We start from the raw sequence: 20,055 nt of genomic DNA on the forward strand, positions 1-20,055 counted from the left end.
CACTAATTAATTACATTGATATCCCTCTTCAATTTGTAAGAATTTAACTTCAACTTAGATAATGAGGAAATCGAAATACCATGATAGTTAAAGAGTCCACATATCTTGGATCAAACATTGATCAGAATGGAGACTACAGTCAAGAAATCAGAAGAAGGCTAGGAATAGGAAGAGCAGCTATGAAAGAACTAGATAGGATCCTAAAGTGTAAAGATATACAATTGAGCACTAAAATTAGAATTGCCCAAACCATTGTATTCCCCATCACCATGATGTACAGATGTGAGAGCTGGACTGTAAAGAAAGCAGATAGGAAGAAAATAAACTCATTGAACAGTGGTGCTGGAGAAGAGTGCTGAAGATACTGTGGACAGGACAGCCAAAAAGACGAACAAATGGATCCTAGAACAGATCAAGCCTGAACTTTCCCTGGAAGCCAAGATGATGAAACTGAGGCTGTCATACTTTGGCCAAATAATGAGAAGGCATGAGTCTTTGAAAAAAACAATAATGCTAGGAAAGGTAGAAGGCAGCAGAAAGAGAAGAAGATCACACACCAGATGGACAGACTCTATCAGGAGGGCCATGGGCCTTAATTTTCAGGACCTAATCCAAGCAGTGGAAGATAAGGGGTCTTGGAGATGTCTCATACACAGGGTTGTCATGAATCAGGGTTGACCCAAGGGCAGTTAACAACAAAGGCAATGTTCATGGCTCAGCTTCTCACCACTTTATCCTCACAACAACTATCTGAGGCAGGTCAGCCAGAGAATAAGCAGCTAGCCCAAGTTCACCCTGTGAATTGCATGGCTCATTAGGGACTTGCAGCTGAATCTCCCAAGTCCCAGTCCAACACATGCCAATGGCTACATTTTGGTCATAGAATACATGTGGAAGGCCTCAAGTTTAATATATGGTTCACAGATCTTAGGGACCAGATCCAAAGATACTTTTACTGAGTTCTTGGGGAACTGATACTGGGGTAAATTAAGAGTCCCAGATGGTTTCTTATGGTTGTGAGTTGAAAAATGCCAAGCAGAAATGGGAGTCAGATTGCTCTATAAAAATAACTTGGCATTTGTTTAGTATTCCCTTGGTTCTAATAAAAGAAAGAATTCTAATGAAACCTCGGTTATGTTTATTCACCTTTGTTCCCTTTGCTGTACCAATAGGGTGTATGAGTTGGCAGCTCTAATCGCTGGCAGTTCTTTTACATACAAATATAGATAAAGTGACATTCTTAGGATTCTCTAAAATGTATTTTGTCAAACTTCCTGGAGAGTGAAAGAGTTGAATGTTTTCCTTGTGTCTAGCTCAAATGGTTTTCATTATACCATTTCCCCCTCCTATAGTCAATAGTACTGATGACCTTCATGAAAAAGTACATTTCTGTTTTAAATGGAAAAAGATATCAGTGCTTCATATGATGATTTGATAGAAGCTTCCATGAGCATTAAACAGATAGGAGTATCATGCTGTATTGTGGTCTTCAGGGACTGCCCTAGTACAACAATCCCAGGAGAATAAGAGGTCTAGTTTAAAAGCATAATCAACAATCAAATGCAACTGGAAGGAACATAGAGCTTCCTGAAATATACTTTCATACTTGTTTATACAGCAGTTTTGTCTAACCTGGTGCACTCCAGATTTGTTGGACTATAACTCCCATGATCCTGAAACAGAATGGCCATTAAAAGGCTATCCTAGAGGCATATTTGACACTTGCTTTCAACTTCTCTTTCTCTTGAGACTTACACATTCAAGCCAGTGCATCTCCTGGAAGTAATGATGGAAATTGTTTTTATTTATGCTGGCTTTTAGTGCCCAAGAACAGAGCAAAATCAGCATTAAAATTACCAAATCCAAGTTCTTAAGATGGGATGGTCTGTCTTAATTATATAAAACAGTGCAAATTGATGGAGCTTAAACCTCAACAGGTCAATTCTTTGTATATCTGAGGTGCTATGTGTGTTTGGATGGATGAAGAGGGAACTACAGTAAATGGGGTCTGTGTGATGCGGAGGGAGGCTGTATTAAAAGGTCATGGCATTAGGAAGGTTGAGAACCAATGTTCTAGGGAGTATGGAGGCATTTCCACCATGTTTTTAGGCCCAGGAGGGGCCTTTTTTTAAAAACAACAGGAAGTGAGTGGAAGGCACTTCTTGTTTAAAAATGGTTTCTATGAAGTCTAAATTAATCCCGTGGACTCCCAAATTATGATGGAAATATTTCCCATACTGGTTTGAAAAAGTAGTATGCACACAGCTTGCTCTATCATCAGGCAGAGAGATGTGGCCATGTGAAGCAGCAGATTATGGGCATCATAAAAGGACAACCAAAGTTTAGTTAGTCCTTTTGTTATTATTAGATTTTTATTACTGGGAATGGGGAAATATATTTATGGGATTATCTGACCCATGTACCCAAATCACACTGTTGGCTTTGAGTTCTATGGACCTTTACCTGTGTGGGTGGAGCATGCCATTTGTTCTTTGCTTAGATGGTGGCCCTGGATATACACAGTACAGCACAAGTGTATGCATATTTACACAAAAGTAAATTTCATTGAGTTTAAGTGAAGTTGCACAGGACTACAGAATTAAACTGCAATCCTGTACAGAGTTACCTGGGGGTACATTCAGTTCAACACAATGTTTAGACTTGGGTTCAATGTTCAGCAGCTTAAAGAGATGTTAACAGCAACAATATACTTAAAAGGTTTTGTTTTTTCTTTCTCTGAAATGATTTGACAGTTTACATCAAGAAGAAACATAGTGGAAATTATGGTGAATGCCATTACATTAGTATTAAGAAAATTACAGGATTTGCTAATATTCAGGTTTTACCTCTTGTACCCTACATTATATTGTTGATGTGTGACAGAAACATTTGTTTGAAACTAGAGGAACAGCTACATCACGCCTGTGTTGGAATGGCTATATATATTTTTTCCTCAATTTCATCTTTTTGCAGGAAGACTATATTGAATTCCTAGCTTTTGTTGAACATGAACAAAGCTATAATGTAAAAATTAAATCACAGACAGAAGAAACATGAAGTTTTAAGGAAATTACTAGCACATTTTATTAACTATCTCGCATGCCATTCCCACCTTTTAACATTTACATGTCTCTTTGAATTATGACTATTTATGATGACATGTTAGAAAGACCACTGAAGCTTTAGAGTACTATGTAAGATACAGCAATTTCCACAATCTGGAAAAAAATAAACTATTTATTTCAGAAAAATAAATAATAATTTTTTTAAAAACTACTGCAGTGTAAAATATGAGAATAGTTAAAATGTAAATATTTTTCTACATGTTAATAGATAGGTGTTTTCTTCTTCAATATTGAAAGTAAACTTTGTCTTCGTCTCTTTTTTTTTTTTTCTAATGAGGTCCTCATTTGTTTGCAATATAAATCACTTTGTGTTTTTCAATTGTCTGGATGTCATGTTCCAACTGTTTCATCTGTGTCTCCAGCCTCTCTTTGTTAAGCTTCTTTGGTAGTGTATCGATCTCTACTGAAAGGCTCTGGAATGCCTGATGCACCTCTTCCCAGTTTTTCTTAAGGCCCTGTATCAAAAATATGAAAAGAAAATTTGCAACCACATTATAGGAACAAACACAAAGGCTTCAATCCTACATTTAGGAAATAATCTATGCACTAAAAAATTACCCTACGCTGATGATAGTAGCTGCACCAAATTTTAATCTAGTTTGCTGCTGAGTAGGACTGTTTGGCTAACAGGATAATCTTTAATATACTTTCTTTAGATGAAGGCCCATTGAACGGAAGCAGAGGTTGCTACAGAGCAAACATGAAATATTTTATACAACAGTATTTCCATGCTATACAACACTATACAACATCATTTTCTCAGTGTGCTAATGCAATAATACTTTTAAAAAGTAGAACGCCTGAGATTATTTTTAAAAATGGGCCCAAAACTTTGAACGTTCTTGTAACTACAATTATGTTCTCTGTCTACAGTGAATACAATGAAGTAGGAATTATATATAGTATCTACTTTTCAAATCGAATTTATCACCTCTTTCAAATTTGTCACATGCAGTAACTTGCTCAATCATAGATATAAATTATTCTATAGCTCCATCTAGTGAAAAACTACCTACACCAGCTATAAGCTTTTAATAAACCCTTCAACCTTTGCCTGCATAGATATACCATTTATCTTTTATTCATGAGACTCTCCTTGAAGTCAACCCACATACCTCCAGAAGACTTTCCCTCTCCTCATCAGAGAGCCTTTTCATAGCCTTTTGCCTGAGGGTCTCCCTGACATAGGCATCATATGCTTCCTGAGCTTTTTTTGCCTCTTCTGTTCTCTTAATTACATATTTTGGAGTAACACCATAATCCTACAAGAAAACAAAAATAACTTTAAAAACATTAATCAGAAGGGGGAAAGGGCCCAAGTATAATATAGGTATTTACAGTAATCTGAATGATATGAAATTACACCAAAAAGCAACTTTAAACTTTGTAATTCATCTGATATTCCAACAGATAACTCCTGAGCTGAGTGTCAATCCTTCCCTAGCTAAAGCAGCACTAGAGAGGGAGATAGCAGCAGTCCTGAGAAACCTCAAGATGTGCAAAGGGATACACCACATGGAAATAATAGACATGCAAACAAAAACTGAGCATGCTCAATTGCCACTGAATGCTGACTGTCTGGGTGTCAGTGACAGAAAGAAAGCACAGAACTAGTCCATGCTGCAATTTTCTGTTGCAAGTCCCCACTTGTAATACTAACATAACCCCTCAAACCACAGTGGCATTTATGAAGGACTCATCAGATCTGAGTCTAAAGAAAGACATGCAAGCAAATGTTGCTAATGATTTGATGTACTGTATTTTTTATTTTATAATCTTTGGCTAAACACAGAAAGCTTGCAGCAGCTGAAAAGAAATACACAGGCCTGTTACAGACTGCCAAAATAAAGCTGCTTCGGGTCTCTTTGGAGATATGCTGTTTAAATGATGCATGCATCCTAAGAATCCGAAAGCTGCACCAAAGCTGCACTCCAGTGCTTAGGAATGGAGTGTGGCTTTGGTACGACCTCCGGACTCTTAGGACCCATGCGTCATTTAAATAGCATACCTCCAAAGAGACACGAAGCAGCTTTATTTTGGCAGTCTGTAACAGGTCACAGAAACACTTGCTGAAAGCTAAGTCAGCACTTATATAAATCATACTGATTCAGTGGATCAACTCTAGTTGGAACTAACAATTGGATTTAGGCCTTTATGTATATACGGACAGCCAGCATGGTGTAGTTAGTGGTTTGAGTGTTGCACTATGACTCTAGAGACTATGCTTGAATCTTCACTTGGCCATGGAAACCCACTAGCTGACTTTGGGGAAGTCATACACTCACCCTCAAAGGTAACCAAAGGTAACCTTTTATGATGACCCTAAGGTGAAACTATTATGGGGCTTTCTTGCCAAGAAAGCAACATGATAGTTTCACCTTAGAGTCACCATAAGCTGGAAATGACTTAAAGGAGCACAACAACTTTATGAATGTAGGAAACTAACTGAAAACTGTGGAAGTGTTGATAGGAGACAGAAAGATCACAGAAGTGTAAGGTCACAGGTCAGTCCGATACATGTCTATTGAGAAATACATCCAACTGAATTCAACAGGAGATGACCATTTTATTCATTTATATCCCACCTTTCTCTCAATAATGAGACTCAAGTAGGGTTGTCATATCCTGGATTCTCCCGGGACATTCATGGTTTTTAGCTATTTGTGAATGTCCCAGCTTGTCCTGGCTCCCGCTGCCTGAGTCCTGCACTGGCAGCACCACGGCAGTGGCGGCATGCGAGGCCTAGCTGCCTTGATAAGTCTCGCTGGGCTTGGAAGGAGTTTGGGGCAGGGCCTAAAGTGCTATCTGCTGGGCCCCGGGAGCAAAGCCGGCACCGTGGCAAGGCCTCTCCTCCACCACTGCCTCTGCTGCGGCCCGTGTGGGGCCTGAGCTGGCCGGCTGGGCCCCAAGGAGGAGGCTACCATGGCAAGGCCTCCTCCTCCTCCAGCATTTTCAAAAAAGTATCAATGTTTTTGGTTGTGTCCTCCATTTTTCTTGAATGTCCTACATGTTGTGTGAATTTTGTCCTACATTTTGTCCTGTTTTCGTGGTAGCAAATTATGGCAACCCTAGACTCAAGGCAGCTACAACATATTTAAAAACAACACAGATTAAAACATCAACTGAATTTAAAAAGTTAAAACATTAAAGATTAAATATTGAAATTCATTAAAAGACAATATACAAACCTTAAAACGTCACCAACAGGATTAAAAGCCCACTGCAGTAGTTTCCAAAAGCCTGATGGCATAAAAATGTCTTTTAACTTGATGATGGGAGGAGAGCAAGGACAGGAGTATTTTGGACTCCTGAAGAAGTTCCAAAGTTTGGAAGTAGCAGCACCAAATGAGACTAAGAAGGTAATGGGTTCTGTAATTTAGAGTTTTTTCTTTTTGAAAAACTAGGGTTTGTACTCTTGACTTCAGGGGAAACTAAATACATAGCACAATCCTGTGCATGCTTACTTGGAAATCAGTTCCACTTGATTCAATGATTCTTACTTCCTTGTAAAATCAAGAGAACATTTCCAAGTTGATATACTGTATATACTTGTCTATAAGTTGACCTCATGTATAAGTCGAGGGCAGGTTTTGGGTCAAAATTATGGATTTTGATATGAACTGTGGAAAAGTTGAGGATAAAATTTAGGGGCCTGTAACAAAGGATGTAAAGGACAAAACAAAGGAAAATGATGCCAAATAACATAAAATTCTGGCACGCATAACTGTTTCTGTTTACTCTAAAGGCTGAGTGGATGAAAGATAGAGGGGGAGTAGAGGGGGATCGGTGTTTCTTTTAGGTGCTCCTGGGATGGACTAAGTGCCCGCCTTTCATCACTCTACTCAGAGAAGGGTTAAAGTAGAGTACTTACATTGACCTCTGGATAAGTCGACGAAGGTGTTTTTGGTCAATTTTTTGACTAAAATTTCTATACTTACACATGAGTATATACAGTATATAGGATTTAACATCTGGCTAGCTTTAAGTCAGAACCTATAAATAAACCAACGTATTCATCAGCTCCATTGTTGTTACAATTACTTATAAACATACCTTTTTCTTGAGGTATTTTGGAAGAAGTCCTGATGTTTCAAGGACAAATTTGTCTCCTTGCTTCCTGTCAACACAAAGTTTTTGTGGTTTCTTAGCCACTCCCATGATCACATTAGCTGCATTGGTACTTATAAAATTCTTGGTACACTGAACTCCCATAATTGGATGATCTGTTATTTTGGGCACAGTTGACTGTGACATTTTCTTACCGCCTTTATCTTTCTTTCCTGTTTGTTTAATAAAATAAAAAGCCACAGAATTAAACAAATTAGAAATGTTCCAATATTTTAGATATCTCAAAAAAGAAGACAAATCAAAATGAAACTTATAAATCTCTGTTACACAACAGCTAGGTATCTTCTACCTTTACCTTTGCACCTTTTTTGCGCTGCTGCTGCTTGATATTTCAACCTTGGGCAGCATGTTTCCTTATGACCATGTACATCACAAGAAGAATGATTATTGGGTGGGCAAGGTGTAATAACTATTTAATAAAAGAGGGGTGACATCTCTTTGGTGACTGGTTAGACAGAGGCCTGCTATGGCCTGCCTCATAAATGAATTGAATAAGGCAGCTATAAACCATCTAGAGTAAGAATATGTTTAGCACTGGCTAAGACACTTCCACAAAGGTCAAAAAGTAAGTTCCAAGATCTCCTAGTTGTAAAGAGAATCAAAACAATGTGCAGGTGCTACACTAAAAGATTTCAAAAATGTACATTTTTTAAAACAATGGGCTTTGGGTGGTGCAGTGTTAGCCATTCAGTAACCGGCAGTTATGATCTCATTATTTTGAAGAAATAGTTCAAAATTATGAGTATGTGGAGTCAATAATACTGGATCTCTGCATTAACTGGAGCCTAAATCCCAATGCCTCTGGGCCATTTCTACTGGTGAAATGGGACTTATCATACTCCATTTCCTATGAAAGTGACAGTTCTTTTCAGCACTGCATATATTGTAAAGCTATTCTTCCATTCTGAAAGGTAACAAATGGATATTTCTACTAACTGGGTAAGCATGCAGTGCATACTTCTATTCTTTCATATTTTTAAAAAAATGCAGACAGGAGAAAAATGGCGAGAGCCAGCATAGTTGCTTGAGTGTTGGGCTACAACTCTGGAGACCAGGGTTAGATTTCCACCTCAGCCATAAAACCCACTGGATGACCTTGGGCATGTCACATGCTTTTAACCTTAGGAGAAGGCAATGGTAAACCTCCTTTGAAATAATATTGCCAAGGAAACCCCGTAATAACTTTGCCTTAAGGATCGCCATAAGTTGGAAATGACTTGAAGGCACACAACAACGACAATAAATAAAACCAAACCAGAGGCAAAAAGTGCTCATGTAAATCTGTGGCTCCACTATAATCTTATTTTCCATAGACTACTTTGGAAAGTAGATATCAAGAAAATACTACATACATTGTCTTAAAGAGGAGTTTTACATGGCACAGTATTCACCTCCCAGGCAATGCAGCAATCAGAGCATGATATCAACTCTAGAGAGATCTGATGTCAGATTTGTACTCAAATAGGCAATCGGGGTTGATTCTAAGCCATTTGTTGTATATTGGGTAGCTGTTAGAATGTAGAGAGCCAGGTTTTGGACTAGGCCTTGGAACCAAGATTTGAATTTCTGCTTGGCCATGGAAATTCACTAGGTGATCTTCGGCAAGTCAGTCTCAGAAGACAGTAATGGGAAGCCCCCTTTGAAGAAATCTTGCCAAGAAAACCCCATGACAGGTTTGCCTTAGGGTCACCGTAAATCAGAAATTAAGGCACTCAACAGCAAAACTGTAAGAGTAAAGGGGGAGGTGTGGAAAGACAACTATGCAAATAAATAATAATTATCTTAAGAGACTATCTCTGCTTATATCACCTACTGGCTTCTTATGTTCACATCTCTGCACACAATCTGTACATCATTCCCAGGAAGAGGACCTGTTTAGCTGTGGCCCTGTGATTGCAAACCAACTGCCTACTGAAATAAGGAATCTTCCCTCCCTGTTTTCTTTTACGAAATTCAAAATCTTCTTTTCTTATCAAGCTCTGGGTATTTATCCTGAAAGAGATTTTGATGGGGAGGTGGGATGTAAGCACTGTTTTGGCTAGGTTGTTTGTAGTTGCTTTGTGATGCTAGTCGTTTTTTTTATTGTGCGCTTGTCAATTATTTTCAGATGATTTGCTGTTTTCCTCTTTTAAATATGTGTTAGAAAGAGTGCATATAAATGCTGTACATAAGTAAATATAGCAGAAAATGTATTCAAATATTGTTATTCTGAAAACTTACTCTTTGGTAACTTTGTTTCCTTTGAATGTTTCCGGAGGAAGTCTTTTGGAGCGGGCACCTGAACTTTTGCCGGTCCAATTGTTTTCCATTGTGCTTTACTTTGTTCTATTGTACGTTTCACATATGGTGTAAAGTTTGATACATATCTAGTGAAAATACGCAAACAATAAAGTGAAAGAGAAGTTACAAATTACTTTACCCCACATATTACTGTGCCCTGTCTGCAGTTCTAAAAATCAAGTTTAATATTAAATATTTGAATGATCAGAATCATTTTGAACTTCTTTGTATATGAAAACAAAACATTGTATGTTTTACACTGCACTTCTATCCAGTATCCAATCAGCACATAGAATCATAGACTCACAGAGTTGGAAGAGACCACAAGGGCCATCCAGTCCAACCCTCTGGTATGCAGGAAATCTAAATCAAAGCATCCCTGACAGATGGCCATCAAGCCTCTGTTTAAAGACCTCTAAGGAAGGAGACTCCACTACACTCTGAGGGAGTGTGTTCCACTGTCGAACAGCCCTTACTGTCAGGAAGTTTCTCCTAATGTTGAGGTGGAATCTCTTTTCCTGGAGCTTGCATCCATTGCTCTGGGTCCTAGTCTCTGGAGCAGCAGAAAACAAGCTTGCTCTCTCCTCAATATGACATCCCTTCAAGTATTTAAACAGGGCTATCATATCACCTATTAACCTTCTCTTCTCCAGGCTAGACATCCTCAGCTCTCTAAGTCTTTCCTCATAAGACATAGTTTCCAGACCCCTGCGCATTTTGGTCGCCCTCCTGTTTTGGACACACTCCAGTTTCTCAATGTCCTTTTTGAATTGTGGTGACCAGAACTGGACACAATATTCCAGGTGGGGCCTGACCAGAGCAGAATAGAGTAGCACTATTACTTCCCTTGATATAGACACTATACTTCTATTGATGCAGCCTAAAATTGGCCTTGTTAGCTGCCGCATCGCACTGTTGACTCATATTCAACTTGTGGTCTACTTGGACTCACAGATCCCTTTCACATGTAGTCTCGTTCAGCCAGGTGTCACCCATCCTATATCTGTACATTTCATTTTTCCGCTCTAAGTGCAGTACCTTACATTTCTCTGTGTTGAAATTCATTTTGTTAGCTTTGGCCCAGCCTTTTAATCTATTAAGGTCATTCTGAAGTTTGATCCTGCCCTCAGGGGTATTAGCTACTCCTCCTAATTTGGTGTCATCTGCAAATTTGATAAGTATACCCCCAATTCTGTCCTCCAAGTCACTGATAAAGATGTTGAATAACACTGGCCCCAGGACAGAGCCCTGTGGGACCCCACTGGTCACTTCTCTCCAGGATGAAAAGGAGCCATTGTTGAGCACCCTTTGGGTTCAGCCAGTCAACCAATTACAAATCCATGTAACAGTTACGTTGTCTAGCCCACATTTCACTAGCTTGTTTGCAAGAATGTCATGGGGAACCCTGTCAAAAGCCTTACTGAAATCAAGATATACTACAGTATAGCCACACATTTCCTTCATCTAACAAGATGGTAATTTTATCAAAAAAAGAGATTAAATTTGTCTGGCATGGCTTCTTTCTCTGAAACCATGTTGACTTTTCATGATTATGAAATTGCCTTCTAAATGTTCACAGACACTCTGTTTAATGATCTGCTCTAAAATCTTTCCTGGTATCTATGTCAGACTAACTGGACGATAATTGTTGGGATTCTCTTTTTCCCCCCCTTTTTGAAGATGGGAACAGCATTTGCCCTCCTCTGGTCTGCTGGGACTTCTCCTGTTCTCCAGGAGTTCTCAAAGATTGTTGCTAATGGCTCCGATATTACATTTGCCAGTTCTTTTAATACCCTTGGATGTAGTTTGTCTGGTCCTGGAGATTTATATTCGTTTAGATTAACCAGATATTCCTGTACTATCTCTTTACTTATTCTCTGCTGAAATTCCCCTATTCTGTCCTCTGCTCCATTATCCTCAGGTTGAGCACCCTTTGCCTTTTCTGAGAAGACTGAGGCAAAGAAGGTGTTGAGTAATTCTGCCTTTTCTCTGTCCCCTGTTAGCATTTTGCCATCTTCTCCACATAGTGGTCCTACCATTTCCTTCTTCCTTTTGCTGCAGACATATCCAAAAAACCCTTTTTGTTGTTCTTAACCTTTCTAGCAAGCCTGAGTTCAAGACATAAAAGGAAGCAAAAAGAGGGCCTTGCTATTCCAAACTACAAGTATTTGTGAACTGTGACCACATCATATTTTCTTTATTTCATCACTTTAATACTCAATTTGATTTGTAGTGAATTTCTCCCTCAGCTCACAATGACTTTGTGTAGTTCTGCTCACAGGGTGAGAAAGTTACAGCATTTGTCTGAGACAGTTAAATTAAATTTCAGTATTGATTTGCTGTTTATTCAAAAAGATGCTTCCATTGTGTAATTGTGCCATTAGTGGTTCACTGATAAAAATTCTGGCCAAAGTGATATTATTGGGAGCACTGTTTTTGACTGCACTTTGCAACACAGTAATTCGTTGACTATCAGCTACATTAATGTGTCTGTAAGAGAATATGAAATGTACCTTGAAAGATTAATTTAAAAAGCAGGGCAGCATGAACCATTAGAAAGCCGAAAGGAAAGAGATATGCAAAACCTTAAAATGATACTGAAAAACAGTAAAATATTTACATATCCTTATACAGTATGTAATGCATTTTACTAAGACCTTTGGTAGGAGCCCTTCTCCTGGGGCATTTATAGCACCCGCACTTGGAAAAGTAAGTTCTTGGGCTACAACTCACAGAATCCACAACCCAGTATGCCTACTATGCTGACTGAAGGACCCTGGGAGTTATAGTCCCCAAAGTACCATTTATTTATTTAGGTATTTATATTCTGCCCTTCAGCCCTAATGGCTCTCAGGGCAGCTTACAATTATTATTTTTAATCAGACAGTTCCCTGCCCTCAGGCTTACAATCTAAAAGACACAAAACAAAAGGAGAAGGTAATGGTGGAGGGAAAGGGGATGAGGTCTAGTGGTTCTTCTCTCCCTCTGAGGCCTGGACCAAGGCAGATGGATTGGAGGGAGGGCTCTTCCTTCTTCTTTATGCCCATGAAGGTGTTACTGGCAGTAGAAGAAACAGTACCAGCACCTACCATTCTTGACACTGGCTACTCCAAGCTCCTCTCACTCCCCATTTGCCCCCTTAGCCCTTTGGTGGGCAACTTTCTGGGGTGATGGAAGAAATATGTACTGTCACCTAGTAGAGGAAAAGTGAGCAGAGCTATTGCTTTACCTCTTCTGATGCCAACTGCCCATTTGCTCACCAGAACGACCAAATACAGTAAAAGCTGCCACTGGCCCTGTCTCTGTGTGAATCAGATGGAAATGAAGAAGAAGATCTGCCACCATTCCCATTACTAACGGCAAGAGTTTGTGTGACAACCCAGTGGAGGGTAAAATTCCCAGAGCATCTCCAAGCTATGCTCAGTCCATCAGCAGAACAATTTAGAAGGGGAAACATGACAGAGAGTCATGCCAGGCAATATTATTTTCACATACGGGGCATAACACAGTACAGCTCTTTAATAGCATTTATATTAAAAATGTACAGTGTAAGTAGAGGAAAAGACTCAAGCAAAGATGTTTTTAAAAACAAATAAATTTTGCTATGCTATATAATATAAAATAAAAATAAATATCCTCAGAATAGCAATACATATGGGGCAGTCTGATGCTCTATCAGGGTTTGGTAATGCTAGTTTTTAAACTACAACTGGTCACACTGGTTGTGGGATTTTTGCAGTTAAACAACTAACTATTCCAGGCTAAGTGCTATATAATATTAAGTAGGGGTGCATCTGCACTGCTGAAATAATGCAGTTTGACACCACTTTAACTGTCATGGCTCCTTTCCACAGAATCCTTGGATTTGTAGTTTTGATAAGCACACACACTCTGGTAGAAAAGACTAAAGACCTTGTAAAACTACAATCCCAATATTCCATAGGATAGAGCTACAGCACTTAAAGTGGTGTCCAACTGCATTACTTTTTACAGTGTAGATACACGCTAAAATACCTTCATTCTGATAGCATTTATGCCCAGATACTGTAAGTATACGCAAGCTGTAGCTTTCCTCTTTATTTTGTCATGTTGGTCCATGAAATTGATTCCTGGACAGTGAGCATCAAGATAGTCTATAATTGTACTTAACGTATGTATCACTGAAGTTCTTAATAAATTAATTTCCTCCAGAAGATAAAGTCTAGGTAATGTCAGACACCGTCTTGCATCAAAAGGAATCATTTCACAGGAGGGTCTATATTTATTTTCTTCTAATATAAAAATTATTGCCAGCATAGGACAAACCACTTACTGACAAGTGTAGAGCTTTGTCAAAATGGTCCCTATGGAAAAATGTTCTTACCCCATACCTTGGTGCCTTCAAAGGTTTCTCCACAATCCTTGGCAGAAGATTGTAAATGCTCTCCTCCGCACACAGCGCTGCCATCTTCACGCTGATAAGCTCTGCAGATGATTTAGTTTACATTTCTCAGAGTATTAAATGAAAACCTATCATTTTCTCTCTCATACACACCCTATCCTGTGTCTCCTCTCTATCATTTCCCACACATATCCTGTCTGGTTTCCCTTCTTTCGTTTACATTCTACAGTACATACTCTTCTTCCACCTTCTCATCCTCTGCCCTTTTTTCTCTCTCCCTCCCCTTCAAGCTGTATCCACACTGCAGAAATAATCCAGTTTGACACCACTTTAACTGCCATGGCTCAGTGTAATGGAATTCTGGGAATTGTAGTTAGTTGTGGCACCAGAGCTCTCTGACAGAGTAGGCCAAACGTCTCACCAAACTGCAATTCACAGAATTCCACAGCCTTAAATCACGGCAATTCAAATGAGGTTAAACTGGATTATTTCTGCAATGTGGATGCAGCCATTTTCTTTTTAAAATCACTTATTATCACTACCATCCTGGTCTGTATGGGTGACCCTGTGTTCAAGACAAAGATATAGCCATTAGTCTGGAAAGTCAGCATGCAAAGGGATTCTGTAGCACCTTTGAGACTAACTGAAAGGAAGAATATGATAGCTTGAGCTTTCCTAATTCCTCAGATTCATAGGGTTTGCATTTGTCACTTGTGGCCAAGTCAGAACTTGCTATTGGAAAATACTGTTCCACTCAAACATTCCCACATTCCCAAACATTTTTTCCAAAGAGCAGCAGCAGAGAAGACTTGCTCCTAGAGCTCAGAGTACATTTCTGGAATCTAATCTGCACTGCAGAAATAATGCAGTTTGACACCATGGCTCAACTGCCGTGGCTCAATACTATGAAATCCTGGGATTCGTAGTTGTGGCACCAGAGCGCTCTAACAGAGAAGGCCAAACAATTAACAAAACTACAAATCCGAAAATTCCATAGCAGAGCCACGGCATTTAAAGTGGTGTCAAACTGCATTATTTCTGCAGTGCCGATTAGACTTCTGAAGACAAATAGGGCAGCAACAAACATTTTAGGCAATGGGCTGCTTAAGGACACAGTGCAAATGTTGAAAATAGTGTCTATTCCAGGATACAAGACTTGAAGATGTTGAGATACTGTTTATTCTTTGTGAAGTCAATTTACTATTCCACTACTATAGCCTGACACCTAAAGAAGTGACATAGTGTTTAATAAAAGATACAAGATGGAAAGTTGGTATGATAGATACAATTCTTTTCATGGACTTCCATTTAGCATTTTAGCAATTTAGTCAAGTACTGGTAGAGTAAGTACTGTTTTGTCAGGTAAGCTAATTTTACATAATAATGTTTGTTACTTTCAGTATATGAGTATATAATTGTTAGTTACTTTCATGTTATTCTTTGGTTAGTGCAAATTCATTTTATTATATTATTTGTAGTTACTCTTTGTATGTCTTCCAATTATTTTTTTGTTCATCTTTTTCTATTTTATTTGGTACCTACATGGCTCCCAAACACTGCAGAAATAGTTTTTTGCAGGTTTTTCAGGCTATGAGGCCATGTTCTAGAAGAGTTTATTCCTGATGTTTCACCAGAATAAACTGTTCTAGATCATGGCCTCATGGCCCTAAAAACCCAGAAAAAAATTAGGGTTGTCGGCTGTGAAAGTCTTTGACTTCACACTGCAGAAATAATCTAGTTTGAGACCACTTTAACTCCCTTGGCTCAGTGGTAGGGAATCCTGGGAACTGTAGTTTATTATGACACCACAGCTCTCTGACAGAAAAGGCTAAATGTTTCACAAAACTACAGTTCCCAGAATTCCCTAGCATTGTGCCAGGGCAATTAAAGCGGTCTCAAACTGGATTATTTCTACAGTGTGTTTTGGACCATGGTTTTCTCTAGTGTGTTAGGCTCAGAAAAGGTTTTTCCCCTTTGATTTCAGCACAATGGACAAATGAAAGCAATAATTTAAATTTAGATTCAGTCAAGGGTTTGTTGCTAGCAAAGGACAATATCAAGCCTTTGTCTTGCTCAGAGTTCTGTAAGTATATTGCAAACCAACAGGGCATTTTAACAAAGATAAGATACCATAAGTAAGGCCCTGTCCAGATGGGCCATTAAGCATGTACTCAGTACGTGCTAGGGTTGCCCAGGAGTGTCCTTTTTAGACGCTCCCTAAACCTAGTATGTACTGGGTATGTTAAAATGGCGGCGTCCTGTCTACACGGGCACCACCATTTTGACGTAACAGCCGTGTTGCGTCCAAACAGCACAGCGTGGCCGTTATATCTTGGTGCCGCTGAAGGGTGCTTGTGGCGTCCTTTCAGCGATGCCCAAAGGAGCTCCAAAATGGAGCTCCTTTTGCGCCGCATATCACTGGCGCGGCCTTTACACGACCATGCCAGCGATACTAAAGAGACTTGGCCCCTTTCTCTCTCTCCCTGCTACTGTTGGGGTGTCCTTGAGGCATGGAGCCCCAAGGACACCCCTTTCCAGGCAGCGGGGAAGGAGCCTTTTGCCGCTTCCCCGAGGCCAGGAAAAGTGGCAGATCGAGGCCTCCAGGGCTGCCGCTGTGGCAGCTCAGGCCCCGATCTGTAGGGGAAAGGGGTGGGTGCAGGCCGCCCCAAAGGGGCAGACTGTACCCCGCCTAACTTTCCTAAAATAAATAACATATAAATAAATAAGCGCTGGGCATAGGTCTCATATGGAACCAGCATAGTGTACTGGGTTGCGCACTGAATTATGTCCCTGGAGACTAAGGTTCAAATCCCAGCTTAGCCATGGAAGCCAACTGGGTGGCCTTGGGCAAGTCACACTCTCTCAGCCTCAGAGGAAGGCAATGGCAAACCCCCTCTGAACCAATCTTGCCAAGAAAACCCTTGATAGGTTCGCCATTAGTCAGAAATGACCTGAAGGAACACAGTAACAAACTTCCCAAAAGAGAGCCAGCATGATATAGTGGTTTCAGTTTTGGACTGTGACTTTGGAGACGAGGGTTCGAATCCTGGCTCAGCCACGGAAACCCACTGGGTGACCCTGGGCAAGTTACACTCTCTTAGCCTCAAGGGAAGACAATGGCAAACCTCTTCTGAACAAATCTTCCAAAGAATACCCCTATGGTAGGTTGGCCTTAGGGTTGCCATAAGTCAGAAACAACTTGAAGGCACACAACACACACACTAAAATACAGTTATCTGTCACATAGCTGTAAATACACTCTTATGAAATGAATTAATATTTATATTAGTGTTTTTAGCTTTTATTTGGTCACGTCTTACATTTCCACTTGAATGTCCTATGTTTTGAGGTGCCTCGGCAGTGAGGACATTTGGTCACCCTGCATGAAACTCACTGGGGTGAACTGGGACAAGTCACACTCTCTCAGCCTCATGGCAAACCTCCTCTGAAGAAAATTGCCAAGGAATCCCAGTTTCGCCTTAGGGTCAACATAAGTCAGAAATGACATGATGGCACACAATAGCAACAACAAAATATAAAAACAGAACCCTTTAAGTATATTGTTACAGTTAACCTCTGAAGCAAGTCACATTCTCTCAACCTCAGGGCAAGCAACCCCCCTCTGAAGAAAATCTGTCCAGAAAAATCTCATCTCCGGTGGCCACCTTGCATGAAACTCACTGGGGTGAACTGGGACGAGTCACACTCTCTCAGCCTCAGAGGACAGCCATGATAAACACCCTCTGAAGAAAACCTGCCAAGAAAAGCCTCATCTGCAGTGGCCACCCTGGATGAAAGTTGAAGGCTTTCACGGCCGGCATCCATAGTCTATGCAGCCATGTTCTAGAAGAGTTTATTCCTGACATTTCACCTGCATCTGTGGCTGGCATCTTCAGAGAATGCTGGCATGGAAGTGAGTGGGATAGATATATACTGTGTGACCCTAGTTTGGGAAGGAGTGATTTACCGTATATAATCGACTACAGGTCATCTTCATGTATAAGCTGAGGACAGTTTTTTGGAGCAAAATTATGGATTTTGATATGACCCTTGGATAAGTCAAGGCTAAAACTTAGGGGCATGTAACAAAGGATCTAAATGATGAAGCAAAGGAAAACAATGCCAAAGAACCTACAAAATTATGGCAGGCATAACTGTTTTAGCTCACACTAAAGGCTGGGTGGAAGAGAGAGTAGTTCAGTGCTTCCAGGACAGATTGCACTCTTGCCTTTCCCTTTTTAATAAGAGTTAATATATAAAATTTACATTTGACCCATGGAAAAGTCGACCTAGGTTTTTGGGGTCAATTTTGTGACTAAAATTTATAGACTTATACATGAATATACATGTTAATCTGTATATTGTTCTGTTGTTGAATGACAAGGCCTCAGGGTGGGAGGATATGTAAGGAGGATTGGTGTCTGCCTAATTAGAGATGCATTTGCTGGGAAAAAACCTACCCCTGTTTGGTTTTCATTTGCATTTTGCTTGTGTCTTTATTTTAGGCCTGTTACAGACTGCCAAAATAAAGCTGCTTCGGGTCTCTTTGGAGGTATGCTGTTTAAATGATGCATGGGTCCTAAGAGTCCGGAGGTCACGCCAAAGCCACACTCCATTCCTAAGCACTGGAGTCCAGCTTTGGTGCAGCTTCCAGATTCTTAGGATGCATGCATCATTTAAACAGCATACCTCCAAAGAGACCCGAAGCAGCTTTATTTTGGCAGTCTGTAACAACCTTAGTGTTTTTTCAGGACTAGTAGCGAGACTTTGTTCACTTTAAGGGTTTCTTCTTTCCTGTTGAAGTTGTCCAAAATGAAGACCCAGCAAAATGGAAACCACCCGGGATCAGGGTTTTTCCCCCAGCAGACGATTGACCATGAATTAAACAGACATGAAGCATAGAGTTGGAAGAGACCACAAGGGCCATCCAGTCCAACCCCATTCTGCCATGCAGGAACTCTCAGTCAAGGCATTCCCATTGACAGATGGCCATCCAGCCTCTGCTTAAAGACCTCCAAGGAGGGAGACTCCACTGCACTCCGAGGGAGTTTGTTCCACTGTCAAACAGCCCTTACTGTTAGGAAGTTCCTCCTAATGTTGAGGTGGAATCTCTTTTCCTGGAGCTTGCATCCATTGCTCCAGGTCCTAGTCTCTGGAGCAGCAGAAAACAAGCTTGCTCCCTCCTCAATATGACATCTGTTCAAATATTTAAACAGGGCTATCATATCACCTCTTAACCTTCTCTTCTCCAGGCTAAACATCCCCAGCTCCATAAGGCATTCCTCATAGGACATGGTTTCCAGACCCCTCACCATTTTGGCTGCCTTCCTCTTTTGGACACCCTCCAATTATCAACTATTAACTACTCTGGATGCCATGGAGGAAAGGTGGGATTAAAAAAAGCCTCCTTGTATATCCTCCCAATGCTGAGGCCTTTGCCATTGAACAGGAGGAGAATACACAGAGTAACATGTAAATCACTCCTCCCAACCCAGGGTCACACACACAATACACACACACACACACTGTCTTCCATGCCAGCATTCTCTGAAGATGTCAGCCACAGGTGCCAGTGAAACATCAGGAATAAACTCTTCTAGAACATGGTCACATAGCCCTGAAAAGCCCACAAAAACCCACTGGGTGACCTTGGGCAAGTCACACTCTCTCAGCCTCAGAGGATGGCCATGGCAAACAAAGCCCCTTGAAGAAACCTGTCCAGAAAAAGCTCTTTTGTGGTGAGGGCATGTCTGCCCACCCTGTCCTCCCTCCCCACCATCCAGGAAACGTGTTTGCCTGCAAGTTACACGCGTAACGTCTGAACCCACCTAAGAAAGGGGCTGGGATTGCCTATTCCTTCCCTACCGCCTCCCTTCGCGGCTTCTTCTTCCTCCTATTTCCTTCTCCTCCTTCCCTCTCTCTGCTCTCCTCCTCCTTTTCCTCCCGGCCTTCTTCCTCCCTCATTCGAACCCAGACACAGCCAAGTGTGCTACATGACCACTGTTTGGTTGCCCTGGGATACAATCGCTTGGCAACGTGTATCTCTAGAACAGGCGAGCGCCTTTGTGACGCCATTTCCGGAACCAGGAAGAACAATGGACCTGAAGAAAGAGGGAAGTAGGAGTAGTGCGCAGGCGCGGC

The 20,055-nt window shown here is 40.6% G+C and overlaps 1 protein-coding gene across 3 annotated transcripts; it reads right to left on the bottom strand.

The window, feature by feature from the left end:
- Positions 1-3,059: 3,059 nt before the first annotated feature.
- ENKUR (enkurin, TRPC channel interacting protein) lies at positions 3,060-19,980 on the bottom strand. 3 transcript variants are annotated; one of them, XM_089531431.1, is made up of 7 exons: positions 19,743-19,980; positions 17,235-17,392; positions 13,904-13,997; positions 9,474-9,619; positions 7,179-7,405; positions 4,241-4,387; positions 3,060-3,580 (listed from the first exon to the last, which is right to left on the bottom strand). In XM_089531431.1, the coding sequence occupies exons 3-7, from the start codon at positions 13,978-13,980 to the stop codon at positions 3,407-3,409; spliced, it is 771 nt and encodes a 256-aa protein (XP_089387557.1). In that variant the 5' UTR covers positions 13,981-13,997; positions 17,235-17,392; positions 19,743-19,980; the 3' UTR covers positions 3,060-3,406. The 3 variants fall into 3 exon arrangements, with proteins under 3 accessions (XP_089387557.1, XP_089387556.1, XP_089387558.1); XM_089531430.1 differs by lacking the exon at positions 17,235-17,392; XM_089531432.1 differs by lacking the exons at positions 17,235-17,392; positions 19,743-19,980 and having other exon boundaries at positions 13,897-13,978.
- Positions 19,981-20,055: the final 75 nt, after the last annotated feature.

This window comes from Sceloporus occidentalis, unplaced genomic scaffold (assembly GCF_023333645.1).
Source record: "Sceloporus occidentalis isolate IW3139 unplaced genomic scaffold, rSceOcc1.0.p SCAF_7, whole genome shotgun sequence".
Classification (NCBI taxonomy): domain Eukaryota; kingdom Metazoa; phylum Chordata; class Lepidosauria; order Squamata; family Phrynosomatidae; genus Sceloporus; species Sceloporus occidentalis.